This window comes from Emydura macquarii, unplaced genomic scaffold (genome assembly GCF_026122565.2).
Source record: "Emydura macquarii macquarii isolate MOO-44397 ecotype Brisbane River unplaced genomic scaffold, CSIRO-AGI_Emac_v2 contig_587, whole genome shotgun sequence".
In the NCBI taxonomy this organism is placed as follows: domain Eukaryota; kingdom Metazoa; phylum Chordata; order Testudines; family Chelidae; genus Emydura; species Emydura macquarii.
In genome coordinates this window covers 393228-417923 of record NW_027130724.1, presented here as the reverse complement: position 1 = coordinate 417923, position 24696 = coordinate 393228, and the positions used below count along the sequence as shown (strand labels likewise).

The 24696-nt window shown below is 49.3% G+C and overlaps 1 protein-coding gene across 4 annotated transcripts in view; it reads left to right on the top strand.

Moving 5' to 3' along the window:
• The window catches only part of ANO9 (anoctamin 9), a 33913-nt gene extending 15198 nt beyond the window's left edge, over positions 1-18715 (top strand). For 2 of the 4 annotated variants that reach the window (XM_067540443.1, XM_067540444.1), the window contains exons 9-24: positions 193-289; positions 754-814; positions 1868-1950; positions 3338-3442; positions 4547-4711; positions 4814-4850; positions 5719-5830; positions 6465-6522; positions 6772-6869; positions 8028-8185; positions 9220-9372; positions 9958-10105; positions 11734-11853; positions 12324-12417; positions 13421-13533; positions 14539-14832. In XM_067540443.1, coding sequence (XP_067396544.1) covers positions 193-289; positions 754-814; positions 1868-1950; positions 3338-3442; positions 4547-4711; positions 4814-4850; positions 5719-5830; positions 6465-6522; positions 6772-6869; positions 8028-8185; positions 9220-9372; positions 9958-10105; positions 11734-11853; positions 12324-12417; positions 13421-13533; positions 14539-14596 — 1660 coding nt within the window. In that variant the 3' untranslated portion in view covers positions 14597-14832. Of the gene's footprint in view, positions 1-192; positions 290-753; positions 815-1867; positions 1951-3337; positions 3443-4546; positions 4712-4813; positions 4851-5718; positions 5831-6464; positions 6523-6771; positions 6870-8027; positions 8186-9219; positions 9373-9957; positions 10106-11733; positions 11854-12323; positions 12418-13420; positions 13534-13923; positions 14833-14966 lie in introns of those variants that run through there. The other 2 variants (XM_067540445.1, XM_067540446.1) reach the window with 2 other exon arrangements.
• The last annotated feature ends 5981 nt before the right edge of the window (positions 18716-24696 follow it).

The following is a 24696-nucleotide window of genomic DNA, read 5'->3' as shown; positions in this document are numbered from 1 at the left end:
AGAGGAGACACCACCTGGCACTACCAGGGCACTAATATCTGATGGTTGCAATGTAGAGCTTTATTCCTTCCACTAGCTATGAGTACTTCCCTTACCTCTCCCTTGGCTGCTGACTGTGATGGATGGAATGAGCACACGACTGATGGGGCAGCAGCACAATCAGTGTACTCCTTACTTTCTTTCCTGCTCCAGCAAAGAGGTCTGTGAAGCCAACGCCACCATCATGTGCCCACTCTGCGACCAGAAGTGCCCGTTCTGGCAGCTGTCTGATACATGCACCTATGCCAAGGTAAATCAATGCTCTCCAGAGAAACCTTCCATTTCTCCACTGGGCCCTTGTTTCCAATTGATGCGGTGCCTATGCCTCATCAGCATACCCCCACCAGCACTCGGCCATTATGCATCCCCAGGAACGCGGCAGCTGCTGCAGGTGGCCGCAGGAATTATGTCCAATGCCGTTGTCCTGCCTGTGGGCTGTGGGCTTCCCAGGCTTAGGGTTGTGTCCCAAGAACTCGTAGTTTCTCTTCTTACACCTCCCACAATGTCCCGTGTCTACCTTGATCTGTGGCTGGCTAGAAAAGGGACTGCTGAGTGCCATACAGCACTGCTCTCCCAGGTGGGACTCAGCCCCGTGCCATTTGCAGAGTCCCCGCAGCACCTTGAGGGGTCTCCGCCGTCCTCTCCAGCCAGACGTTTGCCCCTGTGCTCTGCTCTCCTTTGTGATCACGGCTTTCTCGGTCTCTCCTTTTCCAGCTCACTCACCTGTTTGACAACGAGGGGACGGTTCTCTTTGCAATGTTAATGGCTCTCTGGGGTAGGTTTCTGTCTCTCCATGCCCTAACACAAGGCTTTGAAGAGGGAAGGGCCTGCCATCAGCAGCCTGCTGGGGGTCTGGTGACAACCTGGGCTCCAACGCTGTCTATTCAGAACCTGATAGCCTCCTCTTTGCCTGGCAGAGAGGGGAAGTTTTACCAAGGGAAGGAGTGGGATTGGGCAGCATGCGAAGAAGGATGGGTAGGGATTGGTGAAGTTACCTGTGTTTGGGGATGGATTTTGGTCCTCTTCAACTTTAGATCGCTGGTTCAGATCCAGGGCTGGCCATTCCCCTCTGCAGTCTGTTCAATGGCTTATGTGAAAAGAGTTTGGTGGGCCATCTGTCTATGGGTTTTCACTGTACACATTACAATAGCATCTGTGTGTCTAATCTGGTTTCACTTTAGTTCTGAGGTTATCTGTATACACATTCCAGAAGCATTGCCATAGTGAGCACTAATTAGTCTCCTCAAGGTCTGGCTGGGCTGTGGACCCGAAGGGATGGAAGCAACTATAAGTCAGAACAGTCCCTGTGGCTACTGTAATCTATGCAGGGGCTGCTTTGGCCTCCAGAGCAGCCCAGAATTCCAGCATAAAACCACTTCTGTATCTCCACCCTGTCCCTCTCTCCTGCAAAGCACAGCACAGAATCTGGCTCAGAATGGTTTGCTAGCAGCTCGTGCAGCAGAGAGAAGAGAAACGTGCCGCAGAACGGAGGGGAGGGGTAACCCACCCAGCTGGGGATGGGAGTCTGTCAACACTGGCTAGAAAATGTTCTATATACTGGCCACCATGTCCTGAAAGTGCATTCAGACCCATCTGGGATCCTCCTCCTGGATTGTTCCCATGGCTACCAGCAGTAAACACCCCGTTTGGAGGGCTTTTCTGCAGGCTGCTTCCCTCCACCTTGGATGAGAAGCTGGATGCTTAACAGCCCTTCCGTTAGCTGGCCTGCAGGAAAGACGTGCTCCTGTGACTGCTTCGCTAAGTCAATGTCTCCAGGGGGCAGAGGAGTCTCTGCTGCTCTGACACACTGTTCTGTGGTTTCTTACAGCCACCGTGTTCCTGGAGCTGTGGAAGAGGCAGAGGGCTGAGGTGGTCAGCAGCTGGGAACTGTACGGGTGGGATGAAGAGGAGGTGAGAATAAGTCTCTCCTTTGCACTGTCTTCCTCTTTATAGACTCAAAGACTTTAAGGCCAGAAGGGACCATCATGATTATCTAGTCTGACCTCCTGCACCTGACAGGCCAAAGAACCTCACACACCCACTCCTGTAATAGACCCATAACCTCTGACCCAGGGGAAAATTCCTTCCCGACCCCAAATATGGTGACCAGCCAGACACCTGGAAAATAATTCTCTGTAGTAAATCCGAGCCCTCCCCATCTAGTGTCCCATCACCAGCCATTGCAGATATTTGCTACCAGCAGCTGCAGAACGACTACGTGCCATTGTAGGCCGTTTCATCATACCATCCCCTCCACAAACTTATCAAGCTTAGTCTGAAACCAGTGAGGGGTTTTTGCCTCCAGTACTCCCCTTGGAAGACTGTTCCAGAACTTCACTCCTCTGATGCTTAAAAACCTTTGTCTGATTTCAAGCCTACACTTTCTGATGGCCAGTTTATATCCATTTGTTCTTGTGTCCACATTGGTGCTTAAATTAAATAATTCCTCTCCCTCCCTGGTATTTTTCCCTCTGATGTATTTATAGAGAGCAATCCTATCTCCCCTCAGTCTTCTTTTGGTTCGACTAAACAAGCCAAGCTCCCTATATCTCCTCTTGTAAGGTAGGTTCTCCATTCCTCTGATCAGCCTAGTAGCCCTTCTCTGCACCTGTTCCAGTCTGAATTCATGTTTCCCCAACATGGGAGACCAGAACAGTACACAGTAAACTTCACTCCCTCCCTGAGCCATTGTCTCTTGCCAGGCGCAGGTGGACCCTGGGCTGGGTACAGGCATATGGAAATGCTTTTCCAGCCGCTGCTAGCAAAGGCACTGCTGGGAGGACACTCAGTGCTGGGGTCCCAGCTGGCACTGCAGAGCGGGACCCTCCCACTTCTGGAGTCTGAACTGGGATTAATGGGGCACTGCTGTAGGAGAGGTACCCCCCAGATCTCCCTGCCTTTATTAGGAAAGAAAGGCAGGGCTCCTGAAGTCCTTTCCTTGCCAGGGTTTTAGATGCAGGCCGTCCGTTAGTGCACAGCACAGGAACTACTGTCTCTCCTCTTTCTAAAGACTGGTCAGTCAGATCTGTCTGCAGCATGCCTGTATGCATGAGAGAACCTGCAGCCATTTCTAGGAATCTCTAATCCAGGCCAAGTTATGGAGATCAGGCTTTGCTATGCAGGCGAAATGAAGAAATACCTCAGGACCCGCTAGAAGTCCTGTCCCTCTTCTGCCCTGCCAGAACATGTCATGTTCATCACATGCTTCCATCTCATTGACACCTGCGAATATCCTGCCCCTTGGCTTGCTTTTCTCAGAGTCTGGCTCTGATGCATATTCTTTTCCCCCCATTCCCAGGAGGAGCTGGCCCTGCAGCTAATCAACAACCCAAAGCATGACCTTCAGGAGAACCAGCACTCTTATGTCCGCAGCATGATTATGCTTCTCTTAGTGATGCTTATGGTAGGTGCTGTTTCTATTGGCTCAGACCCCTCCAAATGCTTGTGGATTTCTACAACACTGAGCTATAGGAGCGTGTGTGGTTGTGAAATGAATGCCACAGAAAGTGACTTGAAGCGGGACAGGGACTGAATAGCTCAGAGAGCTGGGGACAGGCAGCAGAGCCTTTCCGCTTTAAGATGTGAAATAGATGGGTGGTGGAGATGTCAAGTCATCACTGTTGTAGGGCTGCCTGGTGGCCTGTGTGCTGCTCTCAGCCTGGTTCCTACAGTACAGCCACCCCGATGAGTCAGCATTAACTGGCCCCATCTCCGAGAGGCCACCATGCGCTGCGTGGGCCTGGAGTCCTAGCTCGCTGCTAGAGAGGAGTGAAGGCCATCTACAGGGCAGTCACTGTGAGGAAAATATGAACTGCTGCGGGATGTACTCTTACTCTGCCTGTTCGTGGGATACATGGGGGGGGGGGGGGGGGGGTTCTGAATGCAGGGCTGTCACTTACGCATTATACTCACACTGGGAGGGCTGGGAGGCAGCCATTTGCGTGGAAAAGGCCAGTTTGTTTCCTGAGAACTCACTGGCATGTGCCAGCTGCCTTCCACTCACCCACACTGCTGCAGAGAGCGTTGCAGCCCCCATCCCTAGAAAATGGTCTAGAGCAAACCCATCCAAACTGTATACCTGGTAGAGGGGGCAGGGGATCAGCGGGGGGGGGGCGGGCAGGGGAGAAACAGGATTGGTGAGGGAGGACTCTACTTATGAGGGAGGGCAGAGTTGTCAACGGGAGTGCCAGCAAGGTCAGAGCCTACATGCATGTGCCTGGTTCCCTGCTGCTGGTCAGTGTCCTCTGTATTTAATCACGTCATTCCTCCCAGAAACTGTGCTAGGCACAGGCATTCCACCATGCAGGCTATGTGCAGGCACTAAAGGTCTGGATCTTGACATGCAGGTGTTAAGCGCACAGAACCCATCATCTGGCTACATTTAAGTCTGTCCTTCCCCACCTGCGCCCAGTTTGCTCCGTTTCTCCCTTACCCCTTCATTACCTGCTCCCGTGCTCCTCCTGTGTCTAATCCCTGCACGATCTCTGATGACACACTGTCCTCCCAGATCACTGTGCTGATCGGCATTGCCCACGCTCTTGTCATCTACCGGGTGGTGGCAACTGTTGTCTTCACCCAAAGCGACTTCGAGTTCATCCGACAATGGGCCGACACCGTGGCGGTGATAACGGGGGCAGTGCTGCATTACGTCACCATCATCGTCATGACCAAGGTACAGAGCTCTGCATGATGCGGTCCCTCCTCGTTCTCCCACAATCCACACCCTTCCCATCGATTCTCTCCTTTCACCATCCCTCTCTCTCCTCCACTGCAGGTGAACAAGCGCGTGGCACTCTTTCTCTGCGACCTGGGTACGTCAGAGCGCATGCTGTATTCACACTGCATCTAGCATCCTCTAGCGCAGCCAGCTGGATTCATCCTGAACATTATTTGGGGAGTACTAAAAATGCTCCCTCCGGGGCTGGCTCTTTCCATTGATATCAATGGACCTTTTTCACTCAGGCCCTCTCAGCTGCTCGTCTTGAAATATGCTAATGCCACGTAGCTCCTGTACGGCGCAGCAAAGAGAAGGGTATTGCCACTACCACAGACAAGGCCACAGCCCTTTCCTCCATTCCCCAGGCAAATGAAATGAGCTCTGCACAGAGCTCTAATGAGCCGAGCAGGCCAGACGCAATGCCAGAGTCAAGGGTATTCCACTGGGAGCCCACTAGCCTTAGATAGTTAAACAGAGGGACTATCTGCTACAGCCCCTCGTCTGATCTCAATTGCTACCGAGGCTCACGTAAAGAGAGGTAAATAGAGCCGATGGCCAGCACCCCAGCCGTGGAGGGCTTCTGAGAGCCAAGTAAGCATGTTTGGATTGCACCCAGAAGTTAAGAGGAAGCCAGTGTAGCTGCTGGAGAGCTGGTGAAATCCGTGCTTAACAAGTATTCTCTATCCTGCCTCATCTCTAGTTTGAGTGGCCTTCCTGTGTAGTCCCACACACAGCCGATTGCCGTAACAGAAGCCACAAATACCTGCATTGCTGGGTCAAAGGTCTGGGATTGCTGAGAGTACAAATTCCAGGGGGTCAGGTTCAGGGTAGAGGGATTCTGGGTCAGCAAAAGGCCCAAGCGCTTCAGGGAGAGAGCCTGACTTAGCTGAAGGAGCCCGTCCAGGAAGGAAGGGAGCTCCTGCTGCCGCCACTAACCCACCGACCCATGTTCCCGTTTCCAGAGAAGCCGCGGACTTTCTCCGAGCGCGAGAACAACTTCGCCGTGAAAATGTTCACTTTCCAGTTCTTAACCCACTTCTCCTCACTGATCTACATTGCCTTCTTCCTGGGAAGGTGAGTGCAGCTCTGCCGTGGCCCGGTCCTCAGCTGATGTCATTTAGCCCAGCTCCATTGAAGGGATGGAGCTGTGCCTATTCACCTGGGGTGGTGTAGGGTCTGCATTAGTACTGTAACACACCCCCAGGGCCAATCAGCCTAGGGAGGCCCACAAATCCTATGAAAGTACAACCCAGACCAACATGCCTGGTGCTTCTAAACCCTTGTTGCAGGGGAAGGGAGGGGCTGCTCTGGTGGGAGGGATAAAGAAGGCTGGTGCAGCTAGTGAGGGAGAGCTCCTGCAGTTGGACGTCCCAGACATTGATTCAGTGGGTGAAATCCTGGCCCCCCAGATTACTCTCAGTGGGGCCAGGATTTCACCCTTGTTTCTTGCAGGGAGCGTGTAGTTCTCCACCTCTCTCTGCTTGTCTTTCTCTCTCTTTCTGTCTGTCCCTCTCTTGCTGGGTTGGTGTGCTTGACTCTGCCTGTGTTTTGTCTCCCCCTCGCACTCTGTCTTTCAGTCTCTGCACACTCCCCCTTTTGGTGCCCGTGTCTCTGTCCCGCTGGGGAGTCACTATCCTTCTAGCTCCAGATTTACAGCAGGAGGGGCTGGGAGCACCAGGCCCATTTAATTCTGTACTCTCCTGGTCAGGATTAATGGCCGTCCTGGGAACTACGTGCGTGTCGCTGGCAAGTGGAGGCTGGAGGAGGTGAGTGATATTTCCATAGAGCTCTCATGCCCTCTCTGCACCACTCCTGTCTCTGGGCATTGTCCTAGTACCACCTCTCTGCCCCACCCACATCCCTGACACTATCTCTGTAAAAATCTTTGCTTTGTTCTGTCCAGCACAACCCCTCCATCACTCCATGTTCTTTCTGGCCCACCTATCTGGCATCCAGCCCTTTGTCCCGAAGCCAGCCCATCTTGCCTGCACAGTATAACTCTCTTCTCTTTGCAGTGCCACCCCAGTGGCTGCATCACTGATCTCTTTATCCAGATGGCCATCATCATGATTCTGAAGCAGACCCTGAGTAACTTCGTGGAGTACCTCTCCCCGTAAGTCAGCATGCCTTAGGCACTCATGTCAATAGGATGCTCTCACATGTCTGATCTGTATATTTCTGCTTGCAGGAGCACTCTTTCTCTTATTAAAAACTTTACCTGGGATTTCCCCCACGCAGTGTCTGGGGAAAGCAAACGCAAGGCCTGTCGCTGAGATAAGTTCAGTCAGCAAATTCTCTTCAGGATAAAATGAAATTTGTCTCTGGAGAAAGCAGAAGTAGATCTGATCAGGGGACAGGAACAATACCATCTGACACTGTGACTAATCGCAGAGCCAGAACAGTGCCTGCTGAATACAGAACAATGGACTGGAAGGTCCATACACAGAGTTCAGCTCAGATCTCATTAGAAAAATGATCTGAGGAAAGAGCAAATCTCCGTTTGATGTATTTGTTCCTGGAAAAGTCACAGACAGAAAAATGGCTGAACTCCCTGAATAAATTATCCCCCATGAATAGCTTGGCCTAGCTCTAAGTGGCCCCTTGAACTGACACTAAAGGAGATATATTTGAGAGGGAGGCACAGGGAGAATGTGTGTGAGACCTTACAACAGAACCGACCCATTGCTCAGTTTTCCATTTTGGTATTACAGACACTAGTGGCATGGTGGGGGTATGGGAGGCCATGCCCCCGAGAGCCAGCCTGGGGGGGCGGTGCTGGCCGGGTCACCCCCGTTGCAAGTGGCCACAGGCCGCTGGGCTTTAATATCCCTAGCGGCTGCACTGACCCCAGCTCAGGCCTGCCGGCGGCCGAGAACTCCTGCTGCAGGGGGAGCAAGCGTCCTCCTGGCCCCTCTGCCCCAATGTTAGGCGCAAGGAGGGAGCCGTGGGGACCCCGGCCATGCAAGGGCCAGGCAGCCCAAAGGCAGGACTCCGGGGCAGAGCCCGTCACACCCTCCACCCCACGACCGCTGAGCGTCCCAAGGACATCTGCCCCTGTCACTCCCATTCCCTGTCGCACCCACCAACAGGGAGGAGGGGTGCGCAAATGTATGTGTTGGCCCCTGGGTGCCGGAGTCTCCCGGAGATCCACAGTACGCCACTGGCAAAGGCGTTCTTGTTGGCCTAGTGCAGGGAGCTGCTCTGGTAGGTACAGTGCTTGGCTCTTTAGTGTGCATCTTTCACCGCTCTGCCCTTGTTACTGCTCCTGCAGCTGGCTAACATACAAGTTCCGAATGTCCTGTGCCAAGGGCAATGATCACAGGAAGGAAAGATCTGTGGAGCCCTGCAGTGAGCTCGAGGAGTGGCTCAGGAACTACCAACTCAACGAGGTCAATGTCTTCAGCTTGTTCGACGAGTTCTTGGAAATGAGTATGTGCTGCTGTGGGGTCATGTGTGTAACTGGTGGGCAGTGGGGGATGCTTGGGTCTCAGCTGGTGTGTCCTGGGCACACGGGTGGCCATTCCCATTGCCTCTTTTCTTTGGGTCAGTGTTTCTCCAGGGGCAGCGTGTTTTAGCTGTTTGCCCATCCCATGTTTCCTTGCACCCAGGAGACACAGAGTGCTCTGGATCTGGGTTTGACAGTGCTCTCCACTCCAGGGGCCCTGCTTCTCATGTTGGGGCTAGGAGGTGTTATACCTTTGCAGCTGGCTGGACTGGGCTCCTGTGAGAGAAACAGCCCACCCCTGTGACTGAGCGGTAATACCAAACGCCCATTCACATCATGAGTGGGGGCAGGCCCTAGTCTCTGCATGTGGCTTGTGGAACACAGTCAGACTTGGTAAATCCACATCGCCCCTTGAGGAGAAGAGGCGAGGGAACCAGCCCTGCAGCTCACCCTGTCTGCAGCACACCCCTGTGCTAAGACTGCAGAGCCCAGGGGAGAAATGGGTACAGACTGGGTAGATTCACCCACACACCTGCTAGGTGTCACTTGCATACGTTTTTGCCCTAGCTGGCATGAAATTGTGCCATCGCAGGAGGCGGCCTAGGAAGGATTTTGTGCCAATTCTTGCCCTGCCCTTGTTTATGGTAGCGTGGGGATACTGGCTGTGACCACTAGCGACTACTCTCCCATCCTTCCCCATCCCTGTTCAGCTGAGCCAGCCTGCGTTTTAGGGACTGGGAGCAGAGCCAAGGTCCCACCCCCCTGCAATCACTCCTGCCCACTTGCATGGCTGGGCTGTGGAAAGCAGGACTGGGCGTGCAGCTCCTGATCTCCCTTCCGTGACTGCAGCCCATGAAGTGAGCAGAAAGGGTGTCCGACTCCTCTCACGCTGCCCGGCCACACGGGGCCATGCCATAATCTGGCTCTGAGACGTAGCACAGGCAGTAAGTAGTTGGGCCTCCCCTAGGTAGATGCCCCACGGCTCCCTCACAGTGCCTGTGCTTTGTCCTGTTCTCAGTGATCCAGTACAGCTTCACCACCATCTTTGTGGCTGCCTTCCCTCTTGCCCCGCTACTGGCCTTCCTCAATAACCTCATTGAGATCCGGCTGGATGCCATCAAGATGGTGCGGCTGCAGAGGCGTATGGTGCCGAGGAAAACCACAGACATTGGTGAGCTGGGGCCAAGGGAAGGGGCTCCCCATGAGGCACATGTGCTTACCACAAAAGGAGGCACTACGTGGGGGAAGGGCTCATCTTCCCACGAGACTTAACGATGACACTAACTGCTGCAACAAACTCTTGACCTGAATCATGGTGCTAAAACGTCATCCGCTTCCATTGCTGCCTTTCTAGGGGATAGTTAGAGACGGTGGGGGGTGCATTTGCAGAGGCGGTGGGGAGGGGGGCAGGAGTGGAACAGCAGGAGAGGCTGTAGGTCACGACTGAGGCTCATTGGTAGAGGCATGGATAGAATCTAGACACACTTTGCTTTGGATTAAAATGCACTGCTAGTTCCTCTTATTCACATGTAGCCAACGCACTAAGTGGGTCCTGATAGCCTGTCTGCCCCCGGCGTGGGGTGAGGCTCATCAGTACAGCGCTCTCCCTGATGTCCCATAGAACACAAATCCAGAGATCGGCCTGGTCAAGCCCAACCCTCCTCCCGTTCATGGCAACGGCAAAGCTCGCAGAGGAGTGCTCCTGGGCACCAGAGCAGCGCCTCACTGGGCGTGTCTGACTTCTCTTCTCTTGCAGGAATCTGGCTGCAGGTTCTGGAGGCCATAGGCATTTTGGCTGTCATTTGCAACGGCCTGGTGATCGCCATCACCTCGGACTTCATCCCTATGCAGGTCTACAAATACACATACAGCCCCTGCATGCTGCAGAACCACACCGATATCGAGTAAGTGTCACCCCCACAACTTCCACGGCCTTTCTTGAACCGCAGCCATCTCGCTCGCTTTCTGTGTCCAGGTGTGTGGACAGTGCTTAATTGGTAACAAAAGAGGTGCCAGGGCTCAAGCAATTTTGTTACATTCGTAACTGATGCAGCAAGCCCAGAGTGCCGGAGCTATGAACTGCCAGGATTGAGCCCTGGCACTGTAAACTAAGCACTGTGCAAGGTCCCTGCAGTGTGGGGAAACCCATCTCTCCCTGTGCCACTGGGCAGCAAAGCCCACCCAGCCCAGCTGGAGCTTTGCTGCTACCCTATGTTCTGTCTCACTCATTGTGGCTCTTGTAGGGTTAGGGGGATGAATTCCGGGAGCTGCAGCTGCTTCCAGCATTGAGGGTTACCACCCAGGAGTGAGGCTGCATCATCTGCTCCTTCCCAGCAGTCTCTGCACTAAGCCACACAATAGGTTATTGGGAAGCCAGCAGAGGGATATAAAGAACAGCCACTAGCCAGTTCTGGCAGCAGGTGAGATAGTGACCTCTAGGGGGAAGAGCAAGAACTGCAGCCAATATTATTTTCCACTCCCATTTGCACAGGGCAGAGCAGATCTGTTGACCAGTTCGGTATCTGCTTTGTACACAAATAATGCAAACACCTGCTAATTGTGCTCAGATGACTATCAAAAAAGATACCTAAAATAGATGCCATTCAGTGGCTGCTGGCTATTCAAACTAATTAATGCCTACTTTTTAAACAGGCACTAAAGTAATCCACACAGAAATCCAAAGGGAAGCACTTACATTTTGTGTAAAACAGCTAACAGCGGCTGTTAGCACTGCATGAGTGAACTTGGGAGGATTTTTCACTCTGTTACCTGGTTCCTACCATATGACCTAATTCTCAACATGTGGAGTCAATTTTTGATTGTTTTAAGTGTGTGATATTTAGTCAAACAGTAAAAGGGTGGATTCGTCCCAGCCTGGACCAGTCTCTCAGCCCCTCTCTAAAGAATACCCTCTCTCGTCTGCTTCAAAGCCCCCCTTAAATTGCACTGCTCCAAGAATCCAGCCCCTCTCCCTTCTCATCAACAATCTCTCCTCCCTTTCCATTCCATTCCTCGTCTTGTCTCTCAGAGTTGGGTCCTGCATGGTGTAGTGTGTCCTCAATTCGCTTGACTTCACTGGGAACTCAGGGTGTTGGGGATCAGTCCTTAACATTGTACATTGCTCGCTGGGATGGAGAATGTTTCTTGAGCTGTAGGTGCATTCATGCAGGGACCTGAGCACATCTTGGGAGTTAATAAGAGCCCTCAACCATGACCCCGTATGGGAGTTGAGGGTGCTCAACACCTTTCAGGCTGTTTTTTTGCTTAGGAAGCACAGTGTAATCTTATGGAATTACAGGAATGATTTTCCATAAATACGCTGAGGCCTTGTTCCTGCACCATCAAAGTCAATGGGGCTGTTGCCATTCATTTCAATAAGAGCAGGATCAGGACCTAGATTCCCACCCTGAAAAGAACTGCCTGGAAGAGAGCTAAAGTCTGCCCATCTTTTCTAATCCTCACCTGGGTATCCTTGCCTGGATGACCCCATTATTTAAGCCACTGTCTATTGCCATGTTTTCTCCCTATGCAGCTGTTTGACAGGTTACATCAACAACAGCCTCTCCGTGTTCCGTGTCCAGGACTTTGAGTGGCAGATGAAGTTGCCTGAAAAGCTGCCTGATTTTATTAGAAGTGAGATCACAGAATGCAGGTAATGGCGGCTCCATGCTATCCAGTCACACTTCCTCACAATAATACCCTCCCACACACCCCCCACATATAGTTTAAGGTATTTTTTTGCATATGGTATTTGTATATTTTAAGGTAACATGGACGTCTCCCCCTCGGGGAGAGCAGAAGACAAGAGCTGTAGCTGGTGTAAATCAGTGTGGCTCCCTGAAGTCAATGGATCTATGCTGCATTATGCCAGCTGGGGATCTGGCCCTGTGAGTGGATGATGGGAGGGTCAGGTGGAGGAAGCCCTATTACCTGAGCCATCTATATCTGAACTGAACAGAGCTGCCTGAGGCCAGGGAGGAGATGAACTAGTAGGCCTCTCCCACCACTAACTTCTGTGAATTACACTTGAAGGGGGGCCCAAGCCAAGGAGATGGACTGTGACCGGTTGGGGCTGGGATTTGATGGGCGGTACACACAGTGCTGACGGGCCTTGTCCTGTAGGTATCGGGATTACAGGAACTCTGATGACTATAGCTATTCTGTTCAGTTCTGGCACGTTTTCGCAGCCCGGCTCGCCTTCCTTATTTTATTTGAGGTGAGTGTGCTGTGGACGGTGGCCCTGGAGTCCGCAATGCCAGGGCTGCCCAGGGAGCCTGCTGTGGCATGGGGAAGGAGACAGAGGGGCCGGGGGGGAAGTGAGTCACACATTTTTCCCAGGAGAGTGAGTTGGCAGTGGAGAGTGAGAGTGCATATGCCTGGGCTCTCTCAGGATGCTGCTTCTGCATTGGCCCGGGTAGGAGCTGAGGGAATTTCCTTCTCTTGTCCCCAGCCTGACTTCTTGAAAGAGGCCATTAGCTCCTTTATCATGGCACTGCCCACTTGCCTCAGCTCCCTGCTCCATTCACCTGCCTTCAGACCCTCGCTCGTGTTCTCCTGCACTCACCCCCACCTGTCATCACTCTCCTTCTCCCCTACCCTGGTGCCCCTGCTGTCAGTCACCCACTCTTGCTGCTTGTCCCTTGCCCACTTGCCCTTCAGGCAATGCCATGTAAAAGGGACTAGCAGAAAAGCAGCCGCTACTCTTGGCTGGGACAAAGTAGGGCAGACCTTGGAAAGCTGTGTTGGCAGTGGTACCATTGCAAAGCTGGCCTTTCAAAAGGGAGTGTCTGGCAGGCAGCCAGGGCCAGACTTAAGCTAAGAGAAACAAGGGGCTGTGGGTCCTTAGGGCTCAATCTGCCACCCTCTCTGGCCTGGGTTTCCCAGGACTGGAATGAGAGGGGGTTGATGTTTGGGGACTCCATGGTAGCCTGTATTTGGGGCCCTAAGGGGAGGCATTACCCCAAAACCATCCCTGGATGCAGCTCTGGGTGTGTATTTTATGACTCCACTGCAGCTCCCACTGAAGTCAATGTGAGTCTTTATTGATTTCAGTGGGGGTTGGATTGAGCACTGTATTGGCTCACGTCCTCTGTATCTGCTAATGTAGCAATTAAAGCAGCTGAGCATAGCCATGGAGCCATTACCCCTCGCTAATCACAGCTGGTCTCCCCTGAGGATGGGGCTCTGACTGCATGGTGGGCTCTACTTGCTCATTTCAGCACGTGGCTCTGTGCATCAAACTGATCGCAGCCTGGTATGTACCTGACATCCCCCTGTCGGTGAAGAATAAGCTCCTGAAGCAAAAATATGAAAAGCTGAAGAGAGAACTCAGGTAGGTGTTGTCCGAGGAATAGCTGTGAAGGGTCCTGGAAGACAGTGGCAGCAGGAGACCTGATCTAGATCTAATGCAGGAGACCTGGGTTCTTGCCCTGACTGGCTATGCGACGTCAGAGTTAATCACTGCACCTTCTCTGCACAGACACCATTAACATTAGCTGCCCTCCCTCAATCACTGCTGCAGTGAGGGCTGCTCTGAGCAGGCGTGGGCAAAGCAGAAAGATGGAACAGGTCGTCTCTGGGGGGGGCTTGACAATAGCTTATGTTCTACCCAAGCTGGAGTCAGTATAAGGGATAAAAAATGGTCTCTTTTGGCCAACTGTCATCTCCACTCGACTGGCAAAGCCTAGGCATTCTGGAGTCTTAACTGCCCATTTTACCACAGGTCGTCAACCTGACATTTAACCTGCCTCTTCGGTAGGGGAAGTGTGAGATGGACTCTGACAGGTGATTCTCAGAAAAGAAGCCTGCAAGCATTGGCTAACATCTCAAAGGAAGCAGTGGAAACTCTATCCCTGGTTCCACTTAAAACTAGACTGAGGAATGCGAGGAGCAATCCATCGCTGGCCACTGGAGGCTGGATTAGCCTAGTGATTCTCCAGCTTTTTCATTCTGGAAACCACCTCATAGAAGAGACAGCATGCACATCTAAGGGACACGCCTGCCCTCCTAAACCCCCCGTGCTTGGCTAGCCACATTCCTCATTCTACAGAACATGATGAAGGGCTCCACAGCCCTCTACTGACCCATAGACCCCAGCCTGAGAACCCTTGGATTAGATAACCCAGAAGTAAAAGCTGGTCAGAAAATGGAGGTTTTTGGGGACAGAAAGGGCATCCCTCCCCTGCAGAAATCTTCCACAAAAAATAAAAAAAAATGTTGGGGGGGAAGGTGAAAAGTCAAAATTTAAATACATCAGCTGAAAACGGAAGAAATGCTGCTGTAATGCCTTATGGGAATTGTAGTTCAGCTGCTCCATGCTGTCATTCTCCTTTTATAGGTTGGACTATATTTTACATGAAGCACCATCCTCTTCCTCTATTAGTGAAGGGGAGTAGTACATCATGGGAGTCCCTAACCATGTTACATTATGGGAGATGTAGCCTAGCTAGAAAACCCAGCCTGCAGAGGAGAATGGGAACATGAGGGAATTGAACTGCAAGTTCCAGGAGACAGTGTGATGGCATATCCAAATCAAAATCCATTCCTATTGGGGATTTTTTCAGTATAACCTAAATTTGCTGAAAATAGCAGACTTTCCATAAAAAAGTCTTAACTGAAACCCTACTTGACATAGTAATATAGCTTCGATAGAATTTTTTTGACCAGCCCTTCTCACTAGTTCTTACTCATCTCAGTTCTGAATGTTCTGTTTAATAATTTTGCTATGGTCACTGGACCCACTTGGATTGTTTCTGTATCTTCCAGACTAATAGATCGCTCTACAGAAGTATAGTGAATCACTGAGCACACGGGAGGGAGCAGAAACAGAGACCTCAGACCCAGTATCTAGCAGGACAGTGCTATGGGCTTTGGAGGCCCTAGAAAGGCACCTCCCACAAACCCTGCAACTGCAGCTCATTCTCTCCTATTGTTTTGGACTTTACCTTTTAACTGGAGGGGAAACAATGCAATGGTAACTTTTTGCATCAGCAGATCATTTTTGGAGAAAGAAACAAGACTGTGGGGCAAGGAAGAAGATTGTATCTTTAAGAAATGCTGCATTTCAAAGGCATTCCAGAGCTGGGGGAAAACATTTACACTGTTGGCGTAACATTTTGCCTGGTTCAAAGAAGGCTAAAAAGGGATAGGTTTTGTTAAGTTTGCATGCTTTTCCACCATCAGGGGGAGGCATGATTTTACTCCTGCACCCTCTTCCCACATCGCTAAGAGGAAATCCCCTGTCTATGGAGACGGGTGGGATTACCCTGTTTGCTGTACGAAAATTGTCCCCAGATTTGAGGGACAGGCTCTGTCCCAGCTGGCTCTCCTTCCCACCCTCCTTACTCCTGCCCGATGTCTGACCTATTTCTTGACAAGATGGAACTGTTCTTAAGAGACCAGATTCTTACTGTAATGATTGGTGACCTTGAGCAAATCAACCTCCTGGTACCTCAGTTTATGAAATGGGACAAATACCTCCCTCCTTCTTCCCTCCCCTTGATGCTGTGCAGCTTAAGTAATTAATATCTAAAGAAATTTGAGGCCTTGTCTACAGGGGGAATTTGCCCTAATTTCATCACTCAGTGACCAGCCATTACAAGCTTCTGTGGAAGGAAAGCTGTGATTGGCAGGGGTGGAGGGTACTCTGTTTTCAAAGAGCGGTTAGTTTCACTGCTGGCCAGTGTAGACCAGCCCCAGGATCCTTTCAGAGATACCATGTGTCCATTGTGTTACTAGTATTTCATTTTAGTCAGGCAATCTGATGCTAATCCACGACAGGTGACCTGCTTTATCTTCAGCATTTCATTTAATCCTTCACTCACCATTAAACTGGGCTAAAGAGTATGGCATTGCTGGCTGGGCTGAGGCGAGGATTGCTTACTTTCTCTATCCCTTTTCTATTTCATACCTCTCACCAGTCCTCCTCTGTACAGTGGAGTCTCTCCATGGTCTTGTACATCTCTATCACTCAGGAACCTGCTATTCTCTCACTTTTACTAAAGCAATCACAGTATTTACTGCTCCAGGTAAGGGTGCAACATACTTGGTTATAATCCACTATTTTAACTTGCTTGTAGCTTTCTGAAAATATTGTCTGTGGGGATGACATCTTTCATGCTTGCTCTTTACCCAACATCAGTTTTTTGCTCTGATTGTTTCGGCTGAGCATGTTTAGCTGAACAGAGTGGTTAAAATAACACTAGCAATAGCGGCTATGAAGCAGCACTGACATCGCTAGGCTACGCCCATGTACCCACCCAACTGAGTGTCTACCCCCCCTCCCATCCCCATCTATATTTAAATGTGGATAGAATGGCTGAACTTTCAGAGTTGGGACCAGAGTCTAATGTGCCTGTTCTGGAGGTGTTTTCACTTTGTGCATTTAACTAAATATTCCTTGGTGCAGGGACCTAAGCCTAGCTCTCCATATTTAGGGTGAGTACCCTAGCCACTGGCCTCTGTGAGAGCTAATGAATAGTTATTTATGCAAAGTGGAACAGCTCTAACCAGACAGATAAAGAATGGCCCTGCCCCCAATTGGCTCGGGGTTAGAGCCCTCCGCTAGGACAGGGGAGACCTGGTTTCAAGTCACTGCTCCCCATCAGATGGAGCTGGGCCTTGACCCGAAGTCTCCTACATCCCCAGTAAGTACCCGAACCAATGGGGTAGGGTGGCTCCCTCTCAAGCCCTGCTCTTTTTGTTGGCGCTTCACTCCTGGCTAATTTAGGCCATTCCCTGCTAAACTGGCTAGCTTCAGAAAATCCCTTCCATAGGCACCTAACTCACCCATGTCTTGTCTGGGGAGCCTGAGCACCTAGCCCAAGCTGATGATTCCACCAGGTTAGGCATTACAATAATTGGGTACCTTTGTAGATCTGACCTTTGCCAGCCTTCAGTGAGGACTGACTGCTAGGTGTGAAAAACGTTAGTGTCACAGTCACAAAGCTAAAGTCCAGTTGGAACATGTACAGTAGAAAACACTCTTAAATCTGCAAATTCACAGTACTGCATGAGCCCTGCGTGGGCGGATCCCTTCACACTAAGTCCCAATGAAGGCTGGGGTCCATTGACTCAGAGCCTAGTGTTGAATCAAAGCCTTAGAGCATGGATGCGTGTGTTATGGGGGCCTTTTAACAAGGCCAGGCTAAACCTAAGTGAGACAGACAAACTCATGCAACATCAAAGTTTCAGTGGTTTAGCTAAATTGGTGTAATTCACAGATAAGATTTATCCACAAGGGGGTTTAAAAAAAAAAAAAAAAATCACACCAACTTTAGCTCACGAGCACTCAAATGACCTGCCCGCACATGTTGCAATTCTTCCAAGTGCACTAACTGGCCAGGTAATACTTATTCTACAATCCATTTGGAAAGTTCCTTGCATATTGAGGTAGTGCAGACTAACGTTCACATTCATGCACTGCTCATTCACACTAGGTTGGCAGTACACCCGCTTTTCTCCCACTGTACTTTGTCAGGACCAGCCTGTCTGTTTATCTGTGTGCCCTCCACTACTCTGAGGTCATGATGCCCAGATGTCCCCTCCCTGTTCAAATGCTGGCAAGAGGCCAGAAACAGTACATTTGTTCCAGGAGTTACGGTCCCCTACCTTCCAGCAGTGCTATTACTGCCATCCACTGCCTTGTGCAGCAGCATGGAAGCATGCAGAGGTCATTGATCTCGTGGTCTGGAGAGAAGCAAGGGTACAGGCAGCTCTTTAAAAAAAAAAAATCCATCTGAATAATGCGGTCTATGAAGACATCTCTAAATAGATGGCTGCAAAAGGTCAGCGGGGACCCTATTCAATGCCACACACAGGTAAAGCACTCAAAAGCCTCTACAAGAAAACCAGAAACAAAAGATGGACCTCTAGCAATGCTGATATGACCTGTCTTTACTGTGAGAAGCTGGACAGGATTTTCTGCTGTGACGCCACTACGGGTGCAAATTCTGTATTTAGACAAGTCCTCAGTGTGTAGTTTAAGGATTAAATTGAGCCTTGTCTAGTTTTCTTAAATCAAGGAAATTAAATGCAAACCCCTACCATCCATCCCACATTAATGCTGAGCAACAAAGCACTCAGACAGGACATTCCAGACATTGATTCCTGTTGTCACTCCTGTTTTCCTTGCTCAATGCCAACTCTAAATGTATGTATTTAATCTATGCCAGAAAATATACGGATTGAGATCTGTGACTGAATTAATGTTGCAGTCAGAAAAGATCTTCACTTTTTCCACGTTCTGATTTGTGACTTTTTGATTTGTCAGGCTTGTGCTAATGCTAGGTTTTACATTTATTATTTACATCAAAGTGACTGAATTATGAAACAGTGTAAAAATGTATTGAGGGTAAGGGAATCGAGCCCTGATTCAGCCTGGCATGTGTGTAACTTTAAGCATGTGACTTTGCCATTGAAGTCTGATGTGGCCACTCCAGAGCCCCCATTTGACTTCAGTGGACTAGTCACATGCTTCAAGTTATATATGTACCCGCGTACCCTGCTGAATCAGAGCATTAATGCAGCTGCAGACGGATGTGGCATTTAAAATGCTTGGCCTCCCTCATTTTGGATGCCAGGCATGATGTACATATTTTAAAATTCAGTAATGATTGTTTGAAATATTGTGCAATAACATTGTAAGTTTTTAAATAAATTCATTTTTATACAATAAATTTTTTTTTAAAAAATGTTGCTTTAGTTTATTAAGCAAAGAGTTGGGCTGGGTTTGGATGGTACAGAATTGAAACATGAAGGCCGTTTTAAATATTGGCTTGGGGGCAGGACAGCAAACCTGTTAGAGTTGTTAGTAGTTAAGGTATTAGCATGGGACGCAGGCCATCTGAGTCAGTTTCCAGCTTTGGCACAGACTGTCTGTATGACTGGAGCATGTCATTTCAGCAGAGATTTTCAAAGCTGCCACAGACATTTGGATTCGGGGTGTCCAAATCCTGTAGCCAGCTTTGAAAATCTCAGCATTAATCCTGGTGTCAGTTTCCTCATAGGCAAAATAGGGATAATACTTTCCATACTGCTTAGAGGAGTTGTGAAAATAAATGTGTTAGTTTCTGGGAAGGGCTCAGATGATACAGTATGGCGTGGGTAATACATAGATTGTGCTAGGCATTGTACAAACTCTTAAGTAGATGTACGGTAACATTTTCAAAAGCACCTATGTGATTTAAGTCTGATTTACACATGGGTTTTGTACCAATAACTATTTAAATGAGTTTTTTTTAAAAACCTGAAATAGTTATCCCAGTACAAACCAGTACAAAAAGCTTATACTGGGATAACTATTTCCATATGGGAAAGGGAACAATTTCTCTCGGCATGAAACACCTATATATCAATATAGCTGTGTCCACACTAGGACTGTTATACCACTTTAACTATACAAGTATAGTTAAGCAGTACATCCCAGGTGTAGTAGCCTCAGTCCTATTTTCAGAATGATTTAGGTGCCTAAGACTTCCGCTGAGAAGTGGAAGGATGAGGCTAGCAGTAATAATTAACTGCTTTTTTATGTATACTTGCACACTGTATCCTACTGTAGTGATATTTCTGGATTTGAAAGGAAGCCTTGACACATTTTGCCAAGAGCCTTGAAACGCTCTTTCTGGAACTGGCAAAAGCTATTGTAAGTAGTTTTACTGAATTGGCCTAATACCATAAAATGCATTATATTGGCTATTAATACTAATCTCACATTTGTGTAGCAACTTGAATCCCAAAGCATCTCCCAAGCTACACACAGGGAACCCTTCAGACAGCTCTGAAATGAAGCCACCTCTGAATTGCAACATAGAAGTTGTTAACTGTACACAGTAAGGCTACAAGCTTCGCACAGAAAGTAAGGCAAAACAATAGCAAATTGAGACTGCAGGGAGAATTAGAGCAGGCAGATGCAAATATTCAGACTTCTATCTCTTTAGAGATGGCATCTCTAACAGCACACTAGGCACAAATCCATACTGAGTGAGAGAGAAGATTAATATGCACTGAGTTATCAACACCACTTTTTGCTATGCTGGATTTTCCCTGGAGGCATCCCTTTAATGTACAGATCAGCCCTAAAACCTGTTTAACTTGTATAATCTGACAAACCACACTGCCCAACCTGATACAACTGCAGATCATACACAATGATAAAGAAAAAAGCAAGTTATTTACTGCACTGTCTCAGGAATCACAGCTTCTGGTTTGGTTTCTCCATCAAAAAGCCATGAAGCTCTGAGGGTTAACTCAGCAGTGAGAAAGACAAGGCAGGTCAATAAATAGAAACAACTCCTAAGTAAATAAGAAATGCACAAGTGCACAGATGGCTTATCTGAGCTTGTACAGCTTCTAAATACATTGCTTTGAATCCACAGTGGTGCTTTTATTGTAGTTAGTGGGAGTTGCATGCACAAATCAAGGTCAGTACCTGATCAGAGAATCATAGGGTTAGAAGGGACCACATCTAAATCTAACTCCCGCATTCCAAGGCCCAAATTCTACTCAAGGCCAGATTCTCAGCTGTTGTAAATCAATGTAGCTCTGCTGAAGTCAATGGAGTTACTGATTTACATCAGCGAGTACATGGTCACCATCATCATGATGCAACTTTGGGGGCTTCAGTGGAATTGCATAGGAGAGCAAAATTTGTCCCTAGTTTTTTTTTTTTTTTTCTTTTCATTAGCTTAAGCCGATGGAAAGGACCTCAGTGTTTCATTCCCTACTTTAAGGGGCATTATTATGCAGGGTGAGATGCTGGCACCAAGCACTTTAGAGACATTTGGAGTGGGTGGGGGAAGATCTGATATTAATACCACTCTTTCTTTGCCTCTCTAAGTTTGTGGATGGAAGTACCTCCTCCTGGCTGAATTCCACTCTCCTAATCACATGACAGGGAGAATACAGCAGCTATTAAAGAACCCATCTAACACAGCTAGAATGTTAGTTGAATCCATTCAGCAGGCAGAACTTCCCGTCGCACCTGCTGCTCAGAGAGACACATGCTGCTTTGTGTCCCTTAATGTTCGCACTGGTGCTGACAACTTTGCACAATAAGAGCAGTTGATTTTGGAAGACAAGGCTTCCAATGTTGCAGCAAATTCTCTCTGTGCACAGGATGGGTTTGATGGCCTCATTATTAAAAATTAATAATGTTTGTCATGCTCAGGAGCATGCAGCTTTGAAAGGAAAGTTACACAGACCCTGTATGCTGGCTCAAAACCTTGTCACCTGTCATCTCGTGATTCCTTTCCTGCTTTAATTCAGCCCAGCTAGGTTCCCAAGTTCATTGTTCTTCCTCCTGCAGATCAGTGCCTCTGGCAGCAGAGGGGCTCAGTTTAAATCCAGCACGTACCCCTAACAGTTAAATGCCGATGGTTTCCCCTCACCATATACTGCAAGGCTAATGCTGACCGTTATTTAAGGACATCTTTTTTAGGTAAACAGAAGGGTCCTGCTCCTAATTCACCAGCTGCTGAATTCAATGGGAGTCCAGCTCAGGCAGCCCGGAGGCGCACTAGCAACCCCATTACCAGGTGGGGGAGGGGGCCCATGTCACAAGTTTGCACCGGGCCCGAGAAAGTCATGCTTGGACCCCAGGCATCAGTCCTACCTACCTCGCTAGGTTGTTAGACCACGCCCGTCACCGTGGTCTCTGGGACTGGGGCAGGAGGGCCCTGACTTGCCTGGGGGGGGGTCCCACTGCTGGGGAGGGGAGGGGTGATATTGACCCCAATGAGCCGAGCCGAGCCGAGCCTCCGCAGCGCAGTGGCTGAGACTCCTCCCGCCTGCGCAGCCCCCCAATAATCCCTTCCGCCAGGGGCAGGACCCCCCCACCCCCTCCCCGCCAGGTGAGCCGTATCTGCCAGGTGCATGCTGGGAGCTGTAGTCCTCTCCCCCAGGGAGTGTCAGCAGCGGGGCCGCCGCGGGACTAATATCCCAGAGTGCCCCGCGCGGGGCGGTGGCGCCTCTGGGGAGGAGGAGCCACCCCGCCTCCGCCTACCTGGGCGCAGGTTCCCATGGCAACTGGGCGGCGCCTGGGTGCAGGTGCCAAGAAGCCTCCCCACCCCCGACACAGGCTGGAGTGGAGCTAGGTAGGTGTCATCCGAGAGCCTGCCCTGGCCCCAACCCCATCGCCCCAGCCAGCCTAGCTCCCCACAGCCCCCAGTGCCACCTGCAGCCAGCCCAGCATCCCACACTGGATAAGATTCCCTGCTTGCTCCTCCCCACCGGGTTCCCTTCCTTGCCTGATCCCATCCTCCCTCACCCCTCGGGTTCTTTGCCTGCTGCCTTTCATACCCTGCCCACTCCACGAGGATCCCTGTCTGCTCCTCTCCCAACCCCAGGCCCACCCAAGGGGTTCTCCACCACTCCTTCCACTTTCCAACACCACACCCACTCATGGAGTTCCCTGCTGCTGTTCCCCTCCACCTTCCCCTTCCCAGTGTTCCCAACCACACTGTGCTGCCCTACCACCATGACTCTTGTGCTAGGAAGTCCTCACTTTGCAGCAGACCATCACCCCTTTGATGGCATTTTACGGGGACCCCAACCTGGGAAATCACACAGCAGGGTTGCCCTGTTAAATACTGGGATAGATCACAGATATACTGAGACCAGTCCCAACATGCTATGCTCCACCAGCAGCTGATTGAGATGGAGCATAGCATGCCGGAAGCTGGCTCTGCCCAGGCCATACTTGTGAATTTAAGGTAAGAGTGGTACAATCTGTGGTTTGGAGTAGCCCTGGTGTGCCTGGCAATGTTTGGAAAGCTCTGATTAAAAGCATAAGTGATAATTCGAGATAGGCCTGATCCAAAACTTTCAAATGATCCAGATGTTCGGGAAAATTTGGACCTGGCTCCCTATCTCCGTAATGGGGGGAGCTAAAACTCTGAATCAGAACACCCTCAAACTTGGAGATAGCTAGGATCTAGAGTGACATCCACTTTTTTGACTTTGTCTTATTTCTAATAATGGAAGCTGAGAGCTCATATCCTGGTATCAGTGTTTTCAATAGAAAGCTAATCATGAGCAAGTAGCTCTGTAAGTAGAGAATGAACAGTCTGTAGAGAGAGATGGGAGGGACTGAGATTCACCTTTCATATTTTGCTTTGACAAAAATTGGAAGATTTAAAGAAGTTTCATTATTTCTCTTTGTTAAAGGGGAAGTTACTGACTGATAAGTATTAAAAAATTCTGGGGGGAAAAAATCACCCATTGAAACTAGAGTGTCAGTGTATTATGAGCTTGGTATTAAATGCTGACATTCTATGTGGAAACTGGTTTCTTTTAAATAGAATTGCAGTGTAATTTGCTATAAAATGAAAGTTTGGAAATGAAAACGCTTGGAGGAAGATTGATCAGTGAGGAAACTGCAGAATCAAAATGCAGCTAATTTCAGGAGGGCAGGATAGTGTGGTCAGGTTTCCTAGAAAATGGGTTTGCCTGGTGGCTATCCAGAGATGGTGAGCTTTGTGAGTGAATCCGTGCATATGGACAAAGTGCACAGTCAGTCATGAGGATGCCACCTACCATTTTTTAAATGCTGTGTGTTATCCAGGTGACTTAAAAGCAACATTTGTCATGAACCTTTAGAGGAGCAAAGAGCAGTTCTTTAAAAATCCAGCCTTTGAAAAGCTGTGTGTGTACTCTCCACCCATTCCTGCCACACCAGATATTTTTAGCCTCTGAAATTCCCTAAAATTTACTCTTGAGTTTCTCTGTGTTTCATTCTTCAGGGAGTTCATCTGTCTTTTTAAAAACAGAAATACTGATTACAGAGACACAATGCACTCAGATTTAGAAAAACAAATGTAAAACAAGTTTTTACCCAATTGAAAACTAACAAAAATGCACTGCTTGGATACTGGGGTGATTGGCACAATATGTAGCTGCCATGTTTTATGCAGTTCCACAGGTGACATATTATGCAGAATGTAATGAACTAATTAGCATGTTTACAAACAGTTTGCATATGACTATAAGCTTCAGCTTATGATCAACAGACCCTACCCCTAAGCTGTGGAGCTGCACAAAAATTGACAACTATGACTGAGCTGGCATAGGGACTCTATGCTAGCCACTTTAGCCCCCTGCCAGTGGTCATGTCAGGGAGGGAGGAGTTTGGCCAGGTAGGGGGCGTGGCTGAAGTGCAGCATGCTACAGATATAGGGGAGATGGGAAGCGCAGAGCTCTCTACTGTTTTCATCATGCTCAGATCCCCAAGAGCTCAAGTCTGATTTAAAACCACCTTTGCTCCTTCTTCCTGCCCCAATCAGAGAAACAAAGTAACTGAGAATTGGGCCCCTTGTCTTCATAGCTCTCTGTAAAGTTCTTAGCACACTCTAAACAAAAGCACTGTTGGACGGTGTCATTGTCCAAGCTAATAAAAGTGCAGAGAAACAGTAGTAAGCAAGCCACAGAAATAGTGGGAAGATTAACATTCCAGTTTTAATACTCTACAATCCATTGCATTCCTTTACCTGCATTACTAAAT